Source organism: Tigriopus californicus, chromosome 2, assembly GCF_007210705.1.
Source record: "Tigriopus californicus strain San Diego chromosome 2, Tcal_SD_v2.1, whole genome shotgun sequence".
In the NCBI taxonomy this organism is placed as follows: Eukaryota; Metazoa; Arthropoda; class Copepoda; order Harpacticoida; family Harpacticidae; genus Tigriopus; species Tigriopus californicus.
In genome coordinates, this window is record NC_081441.1 from 2,783,241 (window position 1) to 2,801,516 (window position 18,276).

Here is an 18,276-nt window from a genome sequence, read left to right on the forward strand (position 1 = left end):
GGTCTGCGTTACTTATCACTGATAAAAAAGATTAATGCCGGAAGCTGCATTACTCATTTGTATGGAGCACTATAAATAGTGCCTCATTTCCCTTTCAAATCGTCAGTTCTCAAAGACAGATCATCATCAGTACTGCAAACTCGAAAACACTTTTTCGTTTGGCAGGATTTTCGCGACCCGTCAAAATCAATAACATTGATAATGGTGTCAAGGCCCGAAAGAAATGTGTCATCGAAGCAAAACTGCTACGTTTGTAGCACCTGCTGTAAACCACACCTGAGTCAAACTTCAGCAATCCGTTGTTGTAAATCACTATCAACTAAATCACAAAATCAAAGAAAATAAAACAACATGATCTGTCAACCAACAGTGTTTGTATTTACTTTCCAATGTCATGTGTCTCGACGGTTACGTACTTGTTCTCCACAAGATGGTCAATTTTCATAGTTTTTGCATACTTAATTTACCATACCAACATATAGAAGAGTGGGAATCTTTTATTTTGATAGTGCTGATACTTTCATTCCCTACAACGTTTGGTAAATTCAGGGAAAAACAAAGCCAAAAAGAACACATGGCAAAATTTCATTAAACCAGATAATTGTAGACCGATTTTGCGTGATGGACAATTGGATAATGGCCTTTTATTAAACAGGATTGCAATACGCACACTTGCATTGGGACCTATTTGCAGAGTTAATGTAGTAATGAAGGGGGGTCTATATATTGTTTGTTTTCGATTGTCAAGAGCCATTTTACCTAACTACTTTTTGAAGAAGAAAGTCAAAAAACGTAATTGAGCGAAATTGAGACATTCTGCCGTCCATCCTGGTTTCCATTCCTTACCTTTTTCTCCACTAAAGACGGTATCATTGTTAGGGAAAGGATTACAAAGATTTTTTTTCAATGATGCTGCTGCTCACTTTTACATCATTGAATAGTCTTTTTACCTGATTCAACAAGTGAGTTTAAACTTAATCTTTACCCCCACATTTATGTTGTTCATACTGCCATGTTTTTTAATCCACAACGAGTTTCAAATGACAAAGTAAGCAACACCCAAATCTTCGCCTAAGACATTAAAATATAATACATTTCGTTAATTGAGAATTATCGGCATGTCCAATATTGGTCTATCGCACAGGCTTAGCCCACTTCATCTTCTAATACTTAACGTCCAACCACCACAATTCTAGAAGCAGGCCTCCACATCTCGTAGTGGAATAGGTTGTATGTAACGTCGACTCGTCGGCCTGGGTTTCACTTTGCATGGATCACTGTACTTGCTTGGTACTCGAACAGTGTACACACCTACGTTTTGTAGCGAGTAGGTAAGCTGCAGGACTGGTAGGGCCGTCCATGTGGATGGAGCCCACCTTTACAGGTGAGAGATTCCTCGTTCTTCTCAGTTCGTCAGTTTCGACCGGACGTACACGCTCACCAGAGCATATTCTCCAGGTGGAAACACACTGAAAACTCGTGTGACTCTCCAGAGAGCCAGAGGTCTCAGAGTCTTAGTTAGTTGCCACCTTTTAACGTGAAATTCTTACAACATTTGTGACAGAGGTGCTTTCTCCCGTGATGTCAAAGAGGTCCTTTCTCCAATACCGTGACTCATGTCCCTGAGCAAAATCCATAACAAGCCTTTTTTGCCCAGAGACCTGTGAATAAACCGAGAAGAAACCTCGTTTCAGGCAGAAGGCATTGATTGAGGACGACAAGGAGGACGAGAACGAGGAGGAGAAATCGAGAATGCAAGCTCGAGGAAGCCCATTTCAGGACAAACTTGAGACAAGAGACGGATGCTGCTCATCCTATGCAGTATGAAGTGCCAGTAGCATTGGCGGTAGAACTAGTGTCAGTGCTCGGGAGTGCGGTTTGGCCAAGATCGGAGGAACCAGAAAAACCACTCCGTCAAAAAACTTGTGGCTTCAAATATGCTTGGAATTGAGGATCTTGTTGGCAGCTCCTGGCTCCGCTTGAGAGCGTGAGAGGTTGACGTAATCTTTCAAACTATTTTCGGATATGGAGAAGGAAGTGGAGAAGCCCAAGCGGTCAAGGATTAGCAATCCCAATATTAGGCCCAATGTTCGAGCCACTTCGGCCGGAACGGGCCTCAGAAGCCTCGAGAAGAAGAACAAGGAGCTGAGTAATGCAACCAAGGAACTCGAGGAGAAAATGAAGAACCTCAAGAATCGTACCCAACACAGATCATTGCCCAAGGTAAGCAAACATCGAGGCATTAGGATCATGAACAAGGATTTGATAGCGGATTCCACTTTGCGTTAAGTTTCGTGACGGCAATATGACGGCGAAATTTCCAGATTTTGTGGTATACTCCTAGGGATATGAGATGTGTTCAATCTTGTATAGATTTGACTCAACAAGGTCCAATTCTTGATTTGGCTCAGGGCTTCTAGGTGCCAACAGAGCCTGATATTAGGTGATCAATACTCCCTCAATCTCATTTAGCCCAGGTTTTCGGAAAGGGAAAGAAAATCCCTGATTGATCTAAACCCCAAAGGGTTTCTGGATTCAGAAGTCAAGAGAAATTCTCAAGCTTGTCTTTGTTGAATATCATGATAATATCAAATTAGGCTGCTCTCTCCTCGCAGTTATTTGTTGCAACTGGTTCCAGCATGGTGATCATCTGATCATCAGAACCACCTTTCACGCCATTGCCTCCTAATCTCCCAAGATAAAGTCCTACTGACATTTTAACTCTGCTCAGCAAGCTGAACCCCCGTTAATGAGACGGTCTTGGACTTGCTCTCAAAAACCGATTCAATGAAATCCTCAGTCACTGATGAGGGGAGGACCAAGAATTTCATGCTTCTTCCAAGATTTCCCGAAAATGAAGGGGTTTCTGGCCAGATTGTGCACCTCCCCTCAATTAGTTCTCGATGTTGTGGTTTCATGTCTTGCTTACCATCAGAAGGTTCTCTCGCCATGAAGATCGCTTGATTTGAAGGTTTTGGCGTTACAGTTTTTTTGTCTTTGACTGAGCACACCAATAACATAGATCAATGCCAATCGACAAGGCTAGAGTGACCATTAAATGCAATCCTTATAGGAAATTAAATTCCAAGATAGATATTAATATATGCCAACCAACCTGATCGTTGAGATCCTCAAGGTTTGTTGTCATTCGACTTGATAGACGAGTAGCTTTGCCAATAGCAAGGTTGAAAAAAGCCAATTTTCAAGCGATGTATCCAACATATGCTAGCTGGGTGTAATGAATGTGATGTTTTGGTTGGTTGATTTGTTTCTGATTACCGCTCTGCGGAAAGAGGGTTGAAAAATTTTAAACCTACATTACCAAATATTGGAGGGTGAGACGATCAGTCATGTGTGCAATAAAGCTTGGTCAAACTCGATGATATTATACAGAGTTCATGTCAAACCACTGGCCACACAGATGGTCAATTGTAATTGAAGTTATTGGTTGTAACGAGCACAAAATCTCCAGTGTCAAGTTGTGGTCATATCTTCATGCATCTAGATTTGAACACTCATTTTATCTCTGATATCCAGAACCAGCACAAGATCTATGTTTTTGAACAGATCAAATCTTGAAACAGGTCAACCAAAGTACTCTAAGTACATAAATGGACGCTTCTGACCATTTCCGCCCCACATTCATCAGATTTAGCAACACTCCGATAAGTGAGCTCCTGGCTCAATCAATCAACCATGAAATAAGTTGGCGCACGGTCCAATCATGAGGCCTTAGATTGTCCCTGATTTTTTAGTGGAATTGTGTAGAAGAGCTAATTATGGTGGTCTTAATGGGCGATTCCCCAATTTGAGCTCACTATGGATCACATCCACTGTGCAGCAAGCCTGTCTGTGCACTTTACTTGGGGAGTTCATGCCATTTTGGCGTTCACGAGAAACTTTCACTCTCGCTTGTAGGCACGAAGGTAATTTGTTGAAAGGGCGGAGATCCTCTTCAGCTTCTTTTTTCTGATTCGTTTCTTGAGCGGGCTCTATGACATTTGAGAGATCGACCGAGTCGAGCCGCTGAAAATTCAAGCCTAAAATGCCATTCTACCTTAAGCAGGCTTGCCCTGGATAAGTGCTCCTTGGTCAAATTCTAGAACAAAATTGACGTAGGGAGCAAGTTAAAGGATCTCCATCCTCTGAACTTGTTCTCCCACTTGTTTCTTTTTTTACAATTAGTAGTTAACCAATCATTTACCCGGAAGACATGCTCGGAAAGATCCATCTGTTCGTTACAATTCGGTCAACTTACGTCTCTCAACCAACCTAACAGATTTTAAAACTTCAGAGTCGTGAAATGCAGTCAGGTAAAAGTAAAATTAAGATGCCACAGTTCTTCGACTTATTTCCACACTCAGACCACAATTTCCTTGTGCAAGGCAATTAAGCGCGTCTCTTAAATGGATTGAATGAACACCTGCCCTCATCTCCACCTCAGAGGTTTTTGACGTCTTCTTGCTTCAGATAAATGCATACAAAGGATCAAGTAGAAAGACGACTAATCTTAAACATGGCTTTGCTTGGTGTAGCAAGAGGTCTTTTTATGCGAAACTGATTCCATTTTCAACAATTAGCCAAGATAAAGAGTTGAGTGTAAATATGAGATTGGTACCGATTGGAGACTGCACACGTCTTGGACAAGTCATTTGGTGCTACGGCATTTCAAGATACATTATTTAGAGCCATTTATTCATTGGCTCAAAAACCAGGACATGAGTTGATTTAATGCTAAAATTTACCTGTCTGAAAATTATGCGCCGAAATGTTATAATTGCATATTGCAATCTGACCTCGTTGGAATGGCTATTGGTCACTTTCAGCTCTAGGTGACAGAGGGAGCCAAAGTAATAAATTGCAGTGTTGTTCTTTTAGCCGTATTGGTGACATAAAGGAAGATATGTGAAATGGTCAGCTTTAATGCATTCAGAGAAAACAGAAACACGTACAAAGCGCTCTTTTGTAGGTTGAACTTGCACGCTCACAAAAATGAAAGAGAACAGTCACACCGATTTGGAAAGACATTATTTGGTTAAAGACTGGATTATCTTCTGTGGACGGTGGAAGTGCAAAAACGAAATAAAAGTCACTCGGGCAGAACCCTGCGGAATGAAACTCCCCTCCACAAATGACGCAAGAGCGGACTATTTGAAAATTGAACGCCTCCAAAATCGCTCCATTCCGTCTTTCCTTGATTCATGTCCATTCACAAATAGAATAGAGCTCAGACATTCCATACTTCAATGGCTGTGGATATGTCCGCACCGGACATTAATCAAATTAGATTGGTAGAATTACCACAATTACAAACTCGTTAGAATGCAGGTTCATTTTGCCGCCGAAAACACACTCAAGAAAAACTGAATCTGATCGAATTTTAAAAGACCAATGAGAAAGTGGATCAATCGATAGCTCTCCATGACAGAGTGTGAGGAATCAAAGGGGGCAACAAATCTTAGCATCACGTGCTTTAATGGCTTTTAAATAGCCAAAGGTGAGTTAGTGTGTTCCCAAGGCTCTTTTTGAAACAGGTATGGCATTGCGGAGACGGTTGCAAATCGTTTTCTGAAAAAGTAAATTCTTAGTGGGAACTTTTCGGCTTAGTTTCTCAACATCTGGAAAACGTTCAACGGCCCGGATTTCACTACGCCATATTAAGATGGCTAGTTTATGACAGAAAAACTGAAACCACGCACGGCAACATTGGCATCGCCATTCTCAAAACCACCAAATTTATCTGACCAAGCACCAGCACTGAAACAGGTGCATTTTTACGTGCTTGCCTTTTATGATATGCCGTTAATTTTGCCGCAAGAAAATTATAAACTTACTTGACAAGATCCAACACTGTTTTTAGTAAAGGGTGACCATTCATTGCAAATATGCCTTTTATGATTCAAGAACAAAGAGTTGCAAGGCTGGTATTTTTCAAGCATTACCTTCGCCACAAGCCAAATAGAAATCCTGCCGCAATTAGAAAGAGGTAAAGCATGAATTATACAAACACTGTTGAAAGCGAAATAGACTCATGTACGTACGCACTCTCACATATGTTGACATTTGGACATTGAATTAGCAACACTGATTTCGCCTTCTAAGGTCTTATTTGACCCATGTTTAAAAAAAGATGGACCAAAGCTATAACTTCTTCAAGCACAAAAATGGAATACTTCAAAGTATCCAAAGTACTTGAAAAGAGATCTCGGAGCAGGTTTCAGTCCGTTGCATTAAAATAGGGCACCGAATTTGAAATGGGTCTACAAAACCAGATTGCCTTTCCGCGTTCATCATGGCCGTCCATTGACTTGTCTACTGCATGACAAATTGACGGTTTATTCTTGAACCAAACTGTTTTGGCAACAATTTCCTCGAAAAGAATCGAATTCCCAAATGATGTTTAAATCCCAGACTTCACAAAAGCTTCAATGTGCCGCCATATGTTTGCGGGAATGTCTTATTTCATTTGAATGATCCATCCATTCTCTCTCTCTCTCTGTCTCTTCCACACGGATGAGTGATTTCTCAAACAAGGTAACTTCATTAAGAAAAGCCTGCCTCTTAGAAACCAAACTTGAAAATACTGCACATACTTAAAACTTGACTTGTGTGAAACAAATTCTGGCTTTGTCCATGCATCACTTTTAATTCATATCTGATTGCGACACTGCGATTGAATTTAAAATGTCTAAACTTGTTTTGAAAAGCTGTCCAGCTACTCAAGCTAACGTAGCCCACAAAATGTGTTGGATTAGCGGATCTATGGGTTCGTAAGTCGTCGACAGATAAGGGCTAATTACTTGTCTTTAAGAGATGTGAGAGCCTGAAAAGAGCAATTAGGCCCAGTCATGCTCTGACTTTTTCCAAGTCCAACTGGAAATGGTTCATATCCAAGGGCATAAGTCGCACAAACGCATGCCTAACATCTAACATCTCGCACATGCTCAAATTCATGATTTACAAAAAATCAATTGCCACAAAACTCTCTATGGATGAGTGGGAAGAGTTTGCCTAACAATTGGCACATGTTTTGAATGGATTGAAAATGTACCACTTCCTCTAATTTTAGAGGCATTGATAGACGTAAAATTGCCTCTAGCTTCATGCCAATTTGATGATCTATCCCATTGGAATGGATGAGAAATTCTCAAAACAAAGTGGCAGGCTGGAATTGGCATCGCTTGGATTTCATGATAGCACACTCACACTCCTCCACGAATATGTGAATTCTCACAGCGTATGAATCTGGCAGACTCATGCATCATCACGAAATGGCTTGAAGTCCAACGAGTTCCTGTAATTCATTCTTGTTTTGAAGACCCCTGTGGCCACGAGGACGTTTTTCTTCGTGGTTGTTTCGGAATATTAAATGTAAAAGGAAATCGGCCTAAGATGTTCAGTTACAGCTTGTGGCACCCACAACAGCTTTTTGTATCGTTTGAGGGAGGGCGGAATCTTGATGCAATGTTTACAAATAAATGCCACCACAACTGATATCAGTGACGTGTTTGAGGAAGTTTGTATTCAGAGGATAAATGCTTTGTGATCCTCTAAAATTGATTTAGAATGTTTATTGCTGATTGACTGAACAGGAAGTGGGTGCAATCAGTAGATGTTGCAACATAACCTTTCTGGTATGTGGTGCTTGATTTTGCGTTGGGACACTATTAAAACAGCAAGAACCTTTGCATTGAAAAGAATGCTGAAAGAAGGAGGAGAGGAATTAACGTTCATTTATCATTGAGCCTCCCACAAATTGTCATGAGCATGGACAACCTGTACTTTCACATCATTACACCAATGAAGACATAAAACATTCTGACCCATTCAGAGCGACAAGATATTCAGCCCGTCTTTTGCCAGTGGACATTGGAGGTAGCCATTGTTGTGCCCTATGCAACACAATGGAAATGGCAAATGTGCTCCAGAAAATGCAATACTTTCCTAGATCATGCTTGAAGTGCATTACCTACGTAGATACCATGAACAGACGAGACACTCTTTCTGAGTTTACACTGGTTAACTTGTGCTTCGTCGATCGAATTCAGCCCTCTAGCCATAAACGATGTGAAACGAAGACGATTTCGTTGAATGGAATAAACAAGACAGGTAAGAGCTATTGAAGAACATTTCTTGCCTGCTGGAGAATTATACTTCATTCCCTACTTCGATGACGATTTGAACGGGGTCAATGAATGAATGTTTTTCCGAACTTGCTTATCGTTGGTCATATTGCTCAAGATGGCGTTTTCATAGTTCTTGTTCAACTCCATATTCATACAATATGTGATCTGTCTTTCTAGCTCTTGAATATGGGCTTGATCTGGTATTTTGTTAAAAAAATGTCCAAGGCTGAATTGAAATCTGCTACATAGATCAACGCCCGCGTACTCCCAACGAAAATTAGAGCGAAACAAAGTGAACAATGAAGTCGCCCAAGAAAGAAGACGAGAAGACTTTATTGTTTAAACTAACCTGGATTTCGAGGGTTTTAAAGTGCTTTCAAAACGTATTTTAAGCCTCTTATGTCATTATGATTGACCATGAGCTCTGGGTTGGGATAAAGCTCTTGAATTCTTTAAAAGACGTGCAATATAAGACAACTTTCGTTCCTTCCCAGTCCTAACTTATCTAGTTTCTCCCAACACCAGTACTCTCACATTTTGCAACCCTAATGAAATAATTCGAGCCCAAACAGGCGAAACATATTCGAGATGTGGTTGAATTGAATCGAATGGAAAACCACGAAACGTACCCATTTCAAGTAAAATAGGAACAAGCAACATCATCATTATCATCATCAACATTGAGTTTACCAAGCATACAGACACAAAAAGATGATTAGGCTCCACTCGAGGGGTGAAAGTTGTGGTTGTGGATGTGTACGTGACCGATATTCCAATTTTCTTTAATTCCTATTCCAGGTCAGGGCTGCATCCGCTCCGCCGCGTGAGCTTCCAACGGCACCACGTGAACGAATGCGCAAACCAGCCTCAAATGTCTCGTCAAGGTTGCGTGAGCGCGAAGCCGAATTCCAGCGCCAAGTTCAGGATCGCGAGGAACAGATTAACCGGTTGAAGGAGAGGCTCAAAGTGGTGAGCAAGAAGTTGTCAGAAGCCAAGGATGGCGGTCAAGTGGATATTTCGAAACTGGAGAAAACGCTTCAATTGGAGAATGGCATGGAGTTGCAATGCATCATCAAACAGGTGACAAAGGAACGCCTCCAATTGGAACGACACCTGCAGATCGCCAATGACTCTCTGCAGAAGAACAACGGGGTGGACTTGCAACGCTTCCTGGAACTGGAATCCACCAACCATCATCTCAAACAACAACTAGATTCTTTGGACACCTTACAGAATGAGCACAGGCTTGTGGAAATTCAGTTCAAGGAAAAGGATGAGGCTTGCAAAGAGCTCATGAATACATTGAACTTCAAGTCAGCCCTTTGTCAAGACCTTGAATCTCAATTGGCCAGGGTCATTGAAAAGAACACCGAGTTGACAATTGCTAATAGCGATCTGCAGAAGAAGGTTGTTGAGCTGCAGGACGTAAGTGAGGAATGCCAGACACTCAAATCTACCCTGTCTTTGGTGGAGAGTGAATGTGTGAATGCACAGTCAGAGGTCAAAAACCTCTCTGGTAAAGTCCGCAGTCTTGAGAATGTCCTCGACGAGATGCACAGCGCGGCTGAGAATAGGCGAGAGATTGAAAGACAATACAAAGAGGCGCTGGAGAATCTGAAAAGAAAACAAGATGAGGTGGAAGATCAAGCCACCAAGAAACAAGCTGATTTGATAGACGAAATGAAGCGCAAAATCGTTCTACTTGAACGGGAAAAGCAATCCCAGAACGAAAAGCATCAAGAGCTAATTCTCGAGATGGCAGAGTTAAAAAAGTATGGCCCGGAATCAATATCGTCGGATATGGAACAGCCCTCAGATAACTTGGAAATTGACGAAATCATGGCCAAGCTTGAACAAGATAACAAGTTCCTGGCTGATCTGGAAAAACAGAGAGCCGAGAAAAAGAGCGAAAGCCCCCTCCATAGGACCAACTCGGCAATCACTGATTCGGGGTTTCTCTCCCAGAGTAGCCTGAATGGGTCCAGTAACAGTCCGACATCGAGGAACAACATAAACCACTCAAACTCAAACGGGAGCTTGAACAAGATTCCTGGAGTCTCTGGTGACGAGAAAATCAATCTTTTAGGGGGCGGAGGAGCAGGACTTCTAAAAGCAAAGCCTCATTATGGCAGCAATGCAATGATAGATAAAGATGGTTCCATTGAAATCCCTGGGAAAGGATGGTGTTTTGTGTATTTGGCCCGATATTCTTACGATCCGTTTCAGCACTCTCCCAACGAAAGCCCAGAGGCAGAGTTACAAGTGAACGCGGGTGACTATATTTTGGTGTGGGGGGATGTTGACGAGGATGGGTTCTTTGACGGTGAGCTCCTGGATGGACGAAGGGGTTTGGTACCTTCCAATTTTGTTGGAAAATTGGAAGGACAGGATCTGGAAGACTTCCACCAGCAAGTGATCTTGGGCCTTGGCGATTGTGATGACTCTGTGTGCACCTCCGTCCCTCATGACCTGGATTTCTTAAGCTCTGATGAAGCAGATGAAAAACCGTATAAGTTTTCCCAAGCGTCCAACCATCAGCCCTTTACTCCCATGGCGAAGAAGAACTTGCCCCAGTATGCCTCCTGCACTGACCTGGAAGCCACAGAAGATGAAGGAGACGGGAACCATAATGAGAATCGTATCCCTGCTCCTAAGCAATTAACCCTGGAAGCTTTGCAAAACAAGTCATTGGTAATTGGTTGGAACCCACCGGATTATCCTGTGAACAAAATTGATTGCTATCAGGTCATTGTTGATGGGATTGTCCAAAGTACTATCCGATCCAATGAGAGGAGCTTCAAGGCTGTTGTAAATGGAGTAAATGCCACCATAATCCACAGAGTGAGTGTCAAAACTATTGGCCTCAACAGAAAGACGTCCCACGAAGCCGCTTGTACCATGGTAATTGGCAAGGATGCCCCCTTGGCCCCAACCAGTGTGAAATCCATCCGAACGACCAGCACCACCTCAAACCTAACTTGGATCCCGTCTAACTCCAATTTCATGCACGAGATTTGTGTCAACAATGTGGAAGTGAAAACTGTCAAGCCAGGGGTGTTTCGACACACTCTCACTGGCCTCCAACCAAATACCAGCTACAAAGTGACCATCCGTGCCAAAAACATCAAAGCAGCACCATACATTTCCGGTCATAATCTGCAGAGTTTGTCCTCCAGTGTGGAGATTCGAACCGAGCCTAAGGGCCTACCCGAGGCCCCAGTTGATATCCAAGTCGATGCAGGGCCAAGAGAAAAGACACTCCTAGTATCATGGCTGCCGGTTACAATTAACCCTTCAGGAACTTCCAACGGCGCTCCTGTCACTGGTTACGTGGTCTATGCTGACGGCCGGAGGTTAAAAGATGTCGAATCCGGGACCGCAGACCAAGTTGTCATTGACTTGGACAATCAATTCACACTCAGCCGAATCACTGTCCGGACCAAAAGTTTGGATAACCTGTCCAAAGATAGTGAACCTTGTGTCATTCCTCGTAATCTGGTTCCTACCTGCCCACCTAATCCCTCGAAGTCTGCAGTTCGAAACGGGCATCATCATGAGTCAGACTCTGAAGATGAGTATCTGGATCAGATATCCCAGAACACCATGAAGATACCTACCCTCAATGGATACGGATCGAAACCCCGGGAAGTAATTATTAATTACAGTAGTGGCTATCCTGAGCTGGACTCGGACATTGGTCCGTCGGAGTTGTCAGATATCGCGGAGGAGCCTGAAGAGGGGTTGACAGACAGTGACAGCAGCTGTTGTTCCACCCCAAAAATGAAGTCTCCCATATATTACAAGGAGGCGAAATCGCCAATCAGCAATTACAAATCCAATTATAATGCTCCAAACAAATGGGACCCCACGGTAGAAAAAGTCAGCACTAGTCAGTATACAGTTTCACCATTGTCATCCTCCCAAAGTACGTTCACAACGTCGAGTTCAGTCACGTCCACGTCCTCTTCTTCAGTGCAGAACGTGCAGACGTCAAAGCATTTCACCAACGGCAAAAATGGCACCAATGGCACCAACGGCTTCCATAAACCATCCAATCATTCTTCATCTTCTCTTTACCGGCCCACGATACAAATCAGTCAGCATGATATTAATAACACCAACTCGAACTCAACCATGCTCAATGGAAACAGCCATCTCAAACCGGAACGAATCCGGATCTTTGTGGCTCTCTTTGATTATGATCCCCTGACAATGTCTCCCAATCCAGAGTCCGCCCACGAAGAGCTGCCCTTCCGTGAAGGTCAACTCATCAAGATCTATGGCGAAAAAGATCCGGACGGTTTCTATTGGGGCGAGGCCGCCAATAAGCGCGGCTACGTCCCTTGCAATATGGTGTCGGAAGTTCAGGTGGATGACGAGCATGTGGCCGAAGAACTCTTTCGCGAGCAATCCTCGTCATCCTCCAAAGCTAATGGATCCGCAAATCATACCACCACAACCAAACTTTCTGCCTCAAATATCGACGACAGATGGGGCGATATCTATGAGGACATGCCCGCCAAACGAAAACTAGCCCTTTATGACTATGACCCACACGAACTCTCGCCAAATGTGGACTCTGAGGTGGAGCTCTCATTCAGAACTGGCGACCTGATCTTTGTCTACGGAGACATGGACGACGATGGCTTTTTCATGGGGGAAATCGAAGGCAAACGAGGATTGGTGCCTTCTAATTTTCTGACCGATGTCCCACCGGGCTACGATCCCAAGCAATTGATGAGGATAATGGCTCAAGCTGGACCCATGCCCGTCCCATACAGTTCATCATCAACCACCAGCGTTCAGATTCATCATCCCAATCAACCCCGGATACTTGGTCAGCAGAAGCGGTGGTGAAATCCAGTGTGTTAGGATCCCTCTTCCAGTATGAAATGGGATTTCATTGTGTTACATTTGGATCTTTGGATCTAAAATAAAACGGACGCCTCGAAAGAATGTGTGATAAACTCTCGGAAAACTGATGCCAAAGATTCAGTCCGTGTTACTCTCTCAGTTTGTTCTTCTGTGGTGGGTGAACCTGCCAAGAATCAATTATTTTGCATCATATATGGGATATCACTTTTTCGCATATTTTCCCCCACCCTCAAAGAGATCCTCAATGTTCTATAATTTGCATCACTTGATACAAAGCTCAATAAAATTCATTTTGCTAGGATAACGGTTTGTGAACACAATGCTCAATGTCAAATCAAAGATTGATTGATGTTTACTATAAGTAATACCATTAGATTAGGCATATCAAACCATGAGTTTCAATGCTCCTGAAACCATGTTATTGTGGTTCAGAACCTTATTGTTCATTGACATCACAGGTCAGTTTCGAAAGTTAGCTCTACGATTTGAAGTCTTGAAAGAAACGAAATCATCTTAGCCAACGAACTGAACAGCGAACATCGATCATTACAAGAAATTTCAAGGCCGATATTTTACATTTATTTTGTTAGGAAAAACTAGCATGTTATCACCATTTTGTGCATTAGCTGCCAAAGGCAAGTTTTTCCGCCTCAAATTTGAATAAGCTGCAGACCAAGGTACTTTTCTGTAAAAACACAAAAATCCGCGGTCGGTAAATTATGACCTTACTCTACAAGTGTATGGTGTATTGCATTTCTAAGTCCGAGGGCTCTTGTAATAATAAGTAAAACAACATTTCACCCCAAAGTATTGATACAATCATAAATTTTTCGCTCATTTCATTTGTTGAGACTAATCCATTGATTCGATGTTTTTGCTCATCTAATAAGAGGTGATAAATCGATTAAATCAAGTGGCTCGGAGTACATTTAGTTTCATTATACTTGTACTTCAAGGCTTTTTTGTTTGAGCATCAAATAAGTTAACATGCTTCGTCACCTTCAAGTTTAAAACAAAAAACTGTTGTTGAATGACTTCAATGAATGTTTGACTAAGGCTTTATCTTGTTGGGCAATTTCAGTGACTTCCGAACCAAAGTTGAAATCAATGAGATTGCCTGTCGAGGTTTCTTTCAGTGCTAATGAATGTACAACAAAAGAAGGCATAGAAAATGCTCTCAAACATTATTGCTCTTATTGATTCATGATCAACATCATACTTAGATATCAAAGACTACGTAAATAGCCTTGCGCAAGTTTTATTGCTCGTCGTGAGGACTCCTACGTAGAAATAAAAGAGAAAACAAATGCTGAACTCTTTGTGATAGTTAAAAATCATTTATTATTACTATTACCCGATCCGATTCAGATTAGTTGTGGTATTTTTCCTTTTTTTTTGAAAAATATTGCTTTAACACTTGTCTTTATCTCATCTCACAAAAACAACATTTTAAGAGCCAAGGCTGTACCTACAAAGGGGGCAGTCTCAGTGAAGCTATTAGCACAAAATGAACTTGTTGAAAAGCTCTTCCGTGGCTTTTGAAAGTTGCATGAAAAGTTCCTTCAGAAAACATAGAACGTATGTTGATTCACACCCTAGAATTTGGGGATTTTGAATAATTGTTCAAATCCAAGGTTGATCCTGAATATTTTGAGATGGGGAAAACATTGCCCGGTTGTAAAGGAATGATGCTTTCTTTATCATGAATGAACAGATCTAATAAAATAGCCACAATTTCACTTATGTAATGCCATGTTTGCTTTGATCATTTAGGCTTTAAATTTTATTTCAGGGCTATGTATTCCGATTACGACCATCCCTCCGAAGACGTGTTCAAAAAGATATCTGCTTTAGCACAAACAGAACAAATTGGCCACCCGATTGATCCCCAAGAAGTCATCATCAATGATGTTGACATTCAAGGAGGATCAGCCATTGGGGAGAATTTTACCAGCGTCTTAAAGAGGTTTACGATACATTCAACTGTGAAGGATGCGAATCAGGCTTATGTTCATAAAGTCGTCGGAAAATTTCTCCCTCTGAAGTAAACCCCACAATCCCAAGTTTTTTTTTAGCGCTGAAGCTCTTTTGATTTTAATTTTCCCAATTTTAGTGCTTCAACAACCAAATGGTGGAAATCTATGCGGGTTTTTGATCGAGAAGCGCTTATGTACAACCAAATCTTGATCAACTATGAAAACGAATCAAAGACATCGTTTGCTCCACGACTGTACCACTCATCAGATAGGTTTGGAAATGTTCATAACGGATTATTTGAGACTTAATGTTTTCGTCTTTATGTTATCTAGCTGCATTTTATTGGAAGACTTGAGTTCGAGTGGATATGTCTTGAATGATGCCCGGAAGGGTCTAAATCTGCCTCAAATGCAGGCAATTCTGTTAAAACTGGGCTCCTTTCATGCTTATGGACACCATCTAATTCAGTCAATGGGTTTTGAGCGATTCCACAGCAAATTTGGGGTGATATCGGATGTCGCCCACCATGGCCCTGCCTTGACCAAGGACCCAAAGGTTACCCTGGAGTTCAGAGCCATATTTAAGGGCATGGTCAAATTGTCCTTGAAACTGCTTGAGTCAGAGTATGGTAAGTGTAAAGTAAATGAATGAATGTGACCGAAAACAAAAAAAAGCATTTATTTGCGTAGGAAGGTTTGGAAGGCAAATTCATATTGGCTATAAACACTTTTAGTGACTTTTCGTTTTTAAATTTCGAGCAACTTGTTTTAAACAATCTTTTAATGTACAGTTTGTCTGCTTTGGTTGAAACCGAGTAACGCAAGAGAAGTCGATCAGCCCGACACCCTGCTGCCCAACTACCAAAATGTGTTCAAAGCAAAGTCTCAAGTGGCTTGGTTAGAGTAACTTTTCTCTGACAAGCCCTGTAGTCATAGCAATAGCTGTAAAAAAAAGTCGAATAGCTTTTTTAACACTTTCCGAATTTTTAGGGTCTATTCGACTATTGGGGTCTTTTAGACTTCTTCCGACTTTTTTGCCGTTTTCACACTTATGTTCATGAAGTAAAGATGTCAGCCTAATCTTGTTGACCACAAGATCGTGTTGAATAAATGAAATTGGCCAAATTTGAGCCTAATACTATGGCTAGGGAACTCAGGAGATAAATCCAAAATCAATTAGTAAACATTGCTATTGGTCAGCTACATAAGTTTTTGGATAACATAACTTTGAAACAAACCACTTTACGAGTGGATAATATAAGAATGACCTGCCTTTAATTGAAGAGATCTACGTTCCTTATTTTATAACTTTAATTCGGAAAGTGGCTCAGAATTGCTATGACTAGAGTTGTAAAGAAAGAGTCAATTGAGTTTGTCAATATAGCGGCCAAAAGAAGTTGGGAAAATAGTCGATAAAATATGAGGGAAACAAGCACTGAGTGGTGTAATTCTAGAGTTTTAGGTACAAGAAGCTAGATTGACAATTTCAAACCTTTGAACATTAAGCAAACCGCGACGGGCCCAAAAAAGGGTAACTAATTTTGAAATTCCTTTCTTAAAACTTCCAAAACCGAACGGTCTTCTCCTCAATCTGGCCAGCTTGAAGAAATTGCCGTAATTGCAGCTTTACGCCATGCAGATTTGAGCTTCGCATGAAATGTTTATTTGGAATAAAGTGAACGATTTCGGAGATAAGAAGTTTTTGCTTCCGTTCGCAGTCGACATTTCTAGAAGTCCGTGTTTGATTCTAGCTCAATAGCGATTGATTTGAGCGACGCCAACAATGGCAGGAGGTTGAAAAATCACTTCAAGCTTCAATTCGAAAAAGAAAGTAGTTCCAAGGAGTACCACGATCTTCATGGCCAATTCCTCTGGAAACTTACCTAAGTTCGCATCCAGGATCCTCAGAATGGGATCTTCTCTAGATATGAGACACCCTCAGCCAAAGGTTATATCATCGAAGTGGCTGGTATCAAAATGCTCTAGAACCATCGCTTTATTAAGCCCATCCAAAAACCCTTGAACAGATTGCCGTGATATGCGAGGAGGTGTAAAGGAACAATGTCTACCGATCACACAAGCTGTCCTCATCTGTTGTTTTCTTCCTATTTTTCTATCCACTTACGTGCACGCATTGTTTTTATTATCTATACTCAATTATTTTCAAAATTCATCTGGAAGTAACCTGGGCCGGCCAAAGCGAAACCGGCCATGCCCACCTTTGTTCATGACTCTTCTTTTCAGATGCCCAGGTGTACCAGGATCTGTGTGAGATCATGGCGAAAGTTGAGGAAGATTATGGAGCCGTCCGAAAACCTCTTGATCACCATTTTCAAGTCATTGGACATGGGGACCTTTGGAACAACAATGTGCTCTTCCAAACCGATCAAACCGATCCCCTAGTTATTGCCGATGTGAAGTTTATCGATTTCCAAAACTCGATGCGTACCCGGCCCACTATGGATCTAGTCCATTTGTTCTATCAGAGCACTACCCCTGATCTCCGCAAAGATCATTTGAATGCTCTTTTAAAGCTGTATCACAGCGAACTCTTATTGAACTTGGAAATGCGGGGAATTAGTCCTCGTGTATATCCAGAAGAGCAGTTCCATCAAGACTTCAAAAACTGTTTCATTCATGGCCTATACATGGGATTTGTTAACATTCAGGTATCAATTACCCAACAAACGATGACAGGTATAAATTAGGGACTTATCAAATCACTCCTTTCAGGCCATCTTTAACGCGGAAGAAGTTATAAACAAGGTCGTTTTGGAGAAAGAAAATGACCCAATTGGACCAAGTCTGACTCTCAAGGCCAAGGAGGTAATGCTTCAGAGATTGACAGGTCTCGTGAAAGAAGCTCAAGAGTTCGAAGTTATCAGATTCAAATGATTTTCAATGTTGATGCTTTGCTAATTTTTTCTCTTTGATTTTGTATGTCTTTAATTGCTCATGCAATAAAGTGCAGAAAATGATTTGGCCCAAACTCAGCAAGTTTTTCCTTTTAAATTGACGGCATCTAGAATCGTCTGAGATTCCAAGCGAGATTATTTTCGCTCTTTAACTTCTTTATCGGAATACTTTGCTCCAAAACGTGTGATACCTGTTAAGAAGAGCGAGAAAAACATCATTTGGCCGCGTATGGCAGGTCAGTTTTATTTTTGATTTGTACCTATTTCTTGCAAAATGGTGTTTTCAAATCGAGGGGTAATTTACTTTTTCGGGCTTCTGATTGATTCAAAACTCGTTATCAGTAGTAACACGCCATTTCTTCCGGAAGTACGAATGATGTCATT

General features: G+C 41.6%; 2 protein-coding genes across 2 annotated transcripts; both read left to right on the forward strand.

The window, feature by feature from the left end:
• The first annotated feature begins 1,463 nt into the window (after positions 1-1,463).
• On the forward strand, positions 1,464-13,305 carry LOC131893419 (RIMS-binding protein 2-like). The gene is made up of 2 exons (XM_059243442.1): positions 1,464-2,223; positions 8,925-13,305. Exons 1-2 carry the CDS (start codon positions 2,026-2,028, stop codon positions 12,981-12,983), a joined length of 4,257 nt encoding a protein of 1,418 aa, XP_059099425.1. The 5' UTR covers positions 1,464-2,025; the 3' UTR covers positions 12,984-13,305.
• A 1,492-nt stretch (positions 13,306-14,797) lies between these two features.
• On the forward strand, positions 14,798-17,955 carry LOC131893223 (uncharacterized). Its single transcript, XM_059243198.1, has 5 exons — positions 14,798-15,045; positions 15,115-15,249; positions 15,311-15,606; positions 17,222-17,646; positions 17,711-17,955. Exons 1-5 carry the CDS (start codon positions 14,798-14,800, stop codon positions 17,870-17,872), a joined length of 1,266 nt encoding a protein of 421 aa, XP_059099181.1. The 3' UTR covers positions 17,873-17,955.
• Positions 17,956-18,276: the final 321 nt, after the last annotated feature.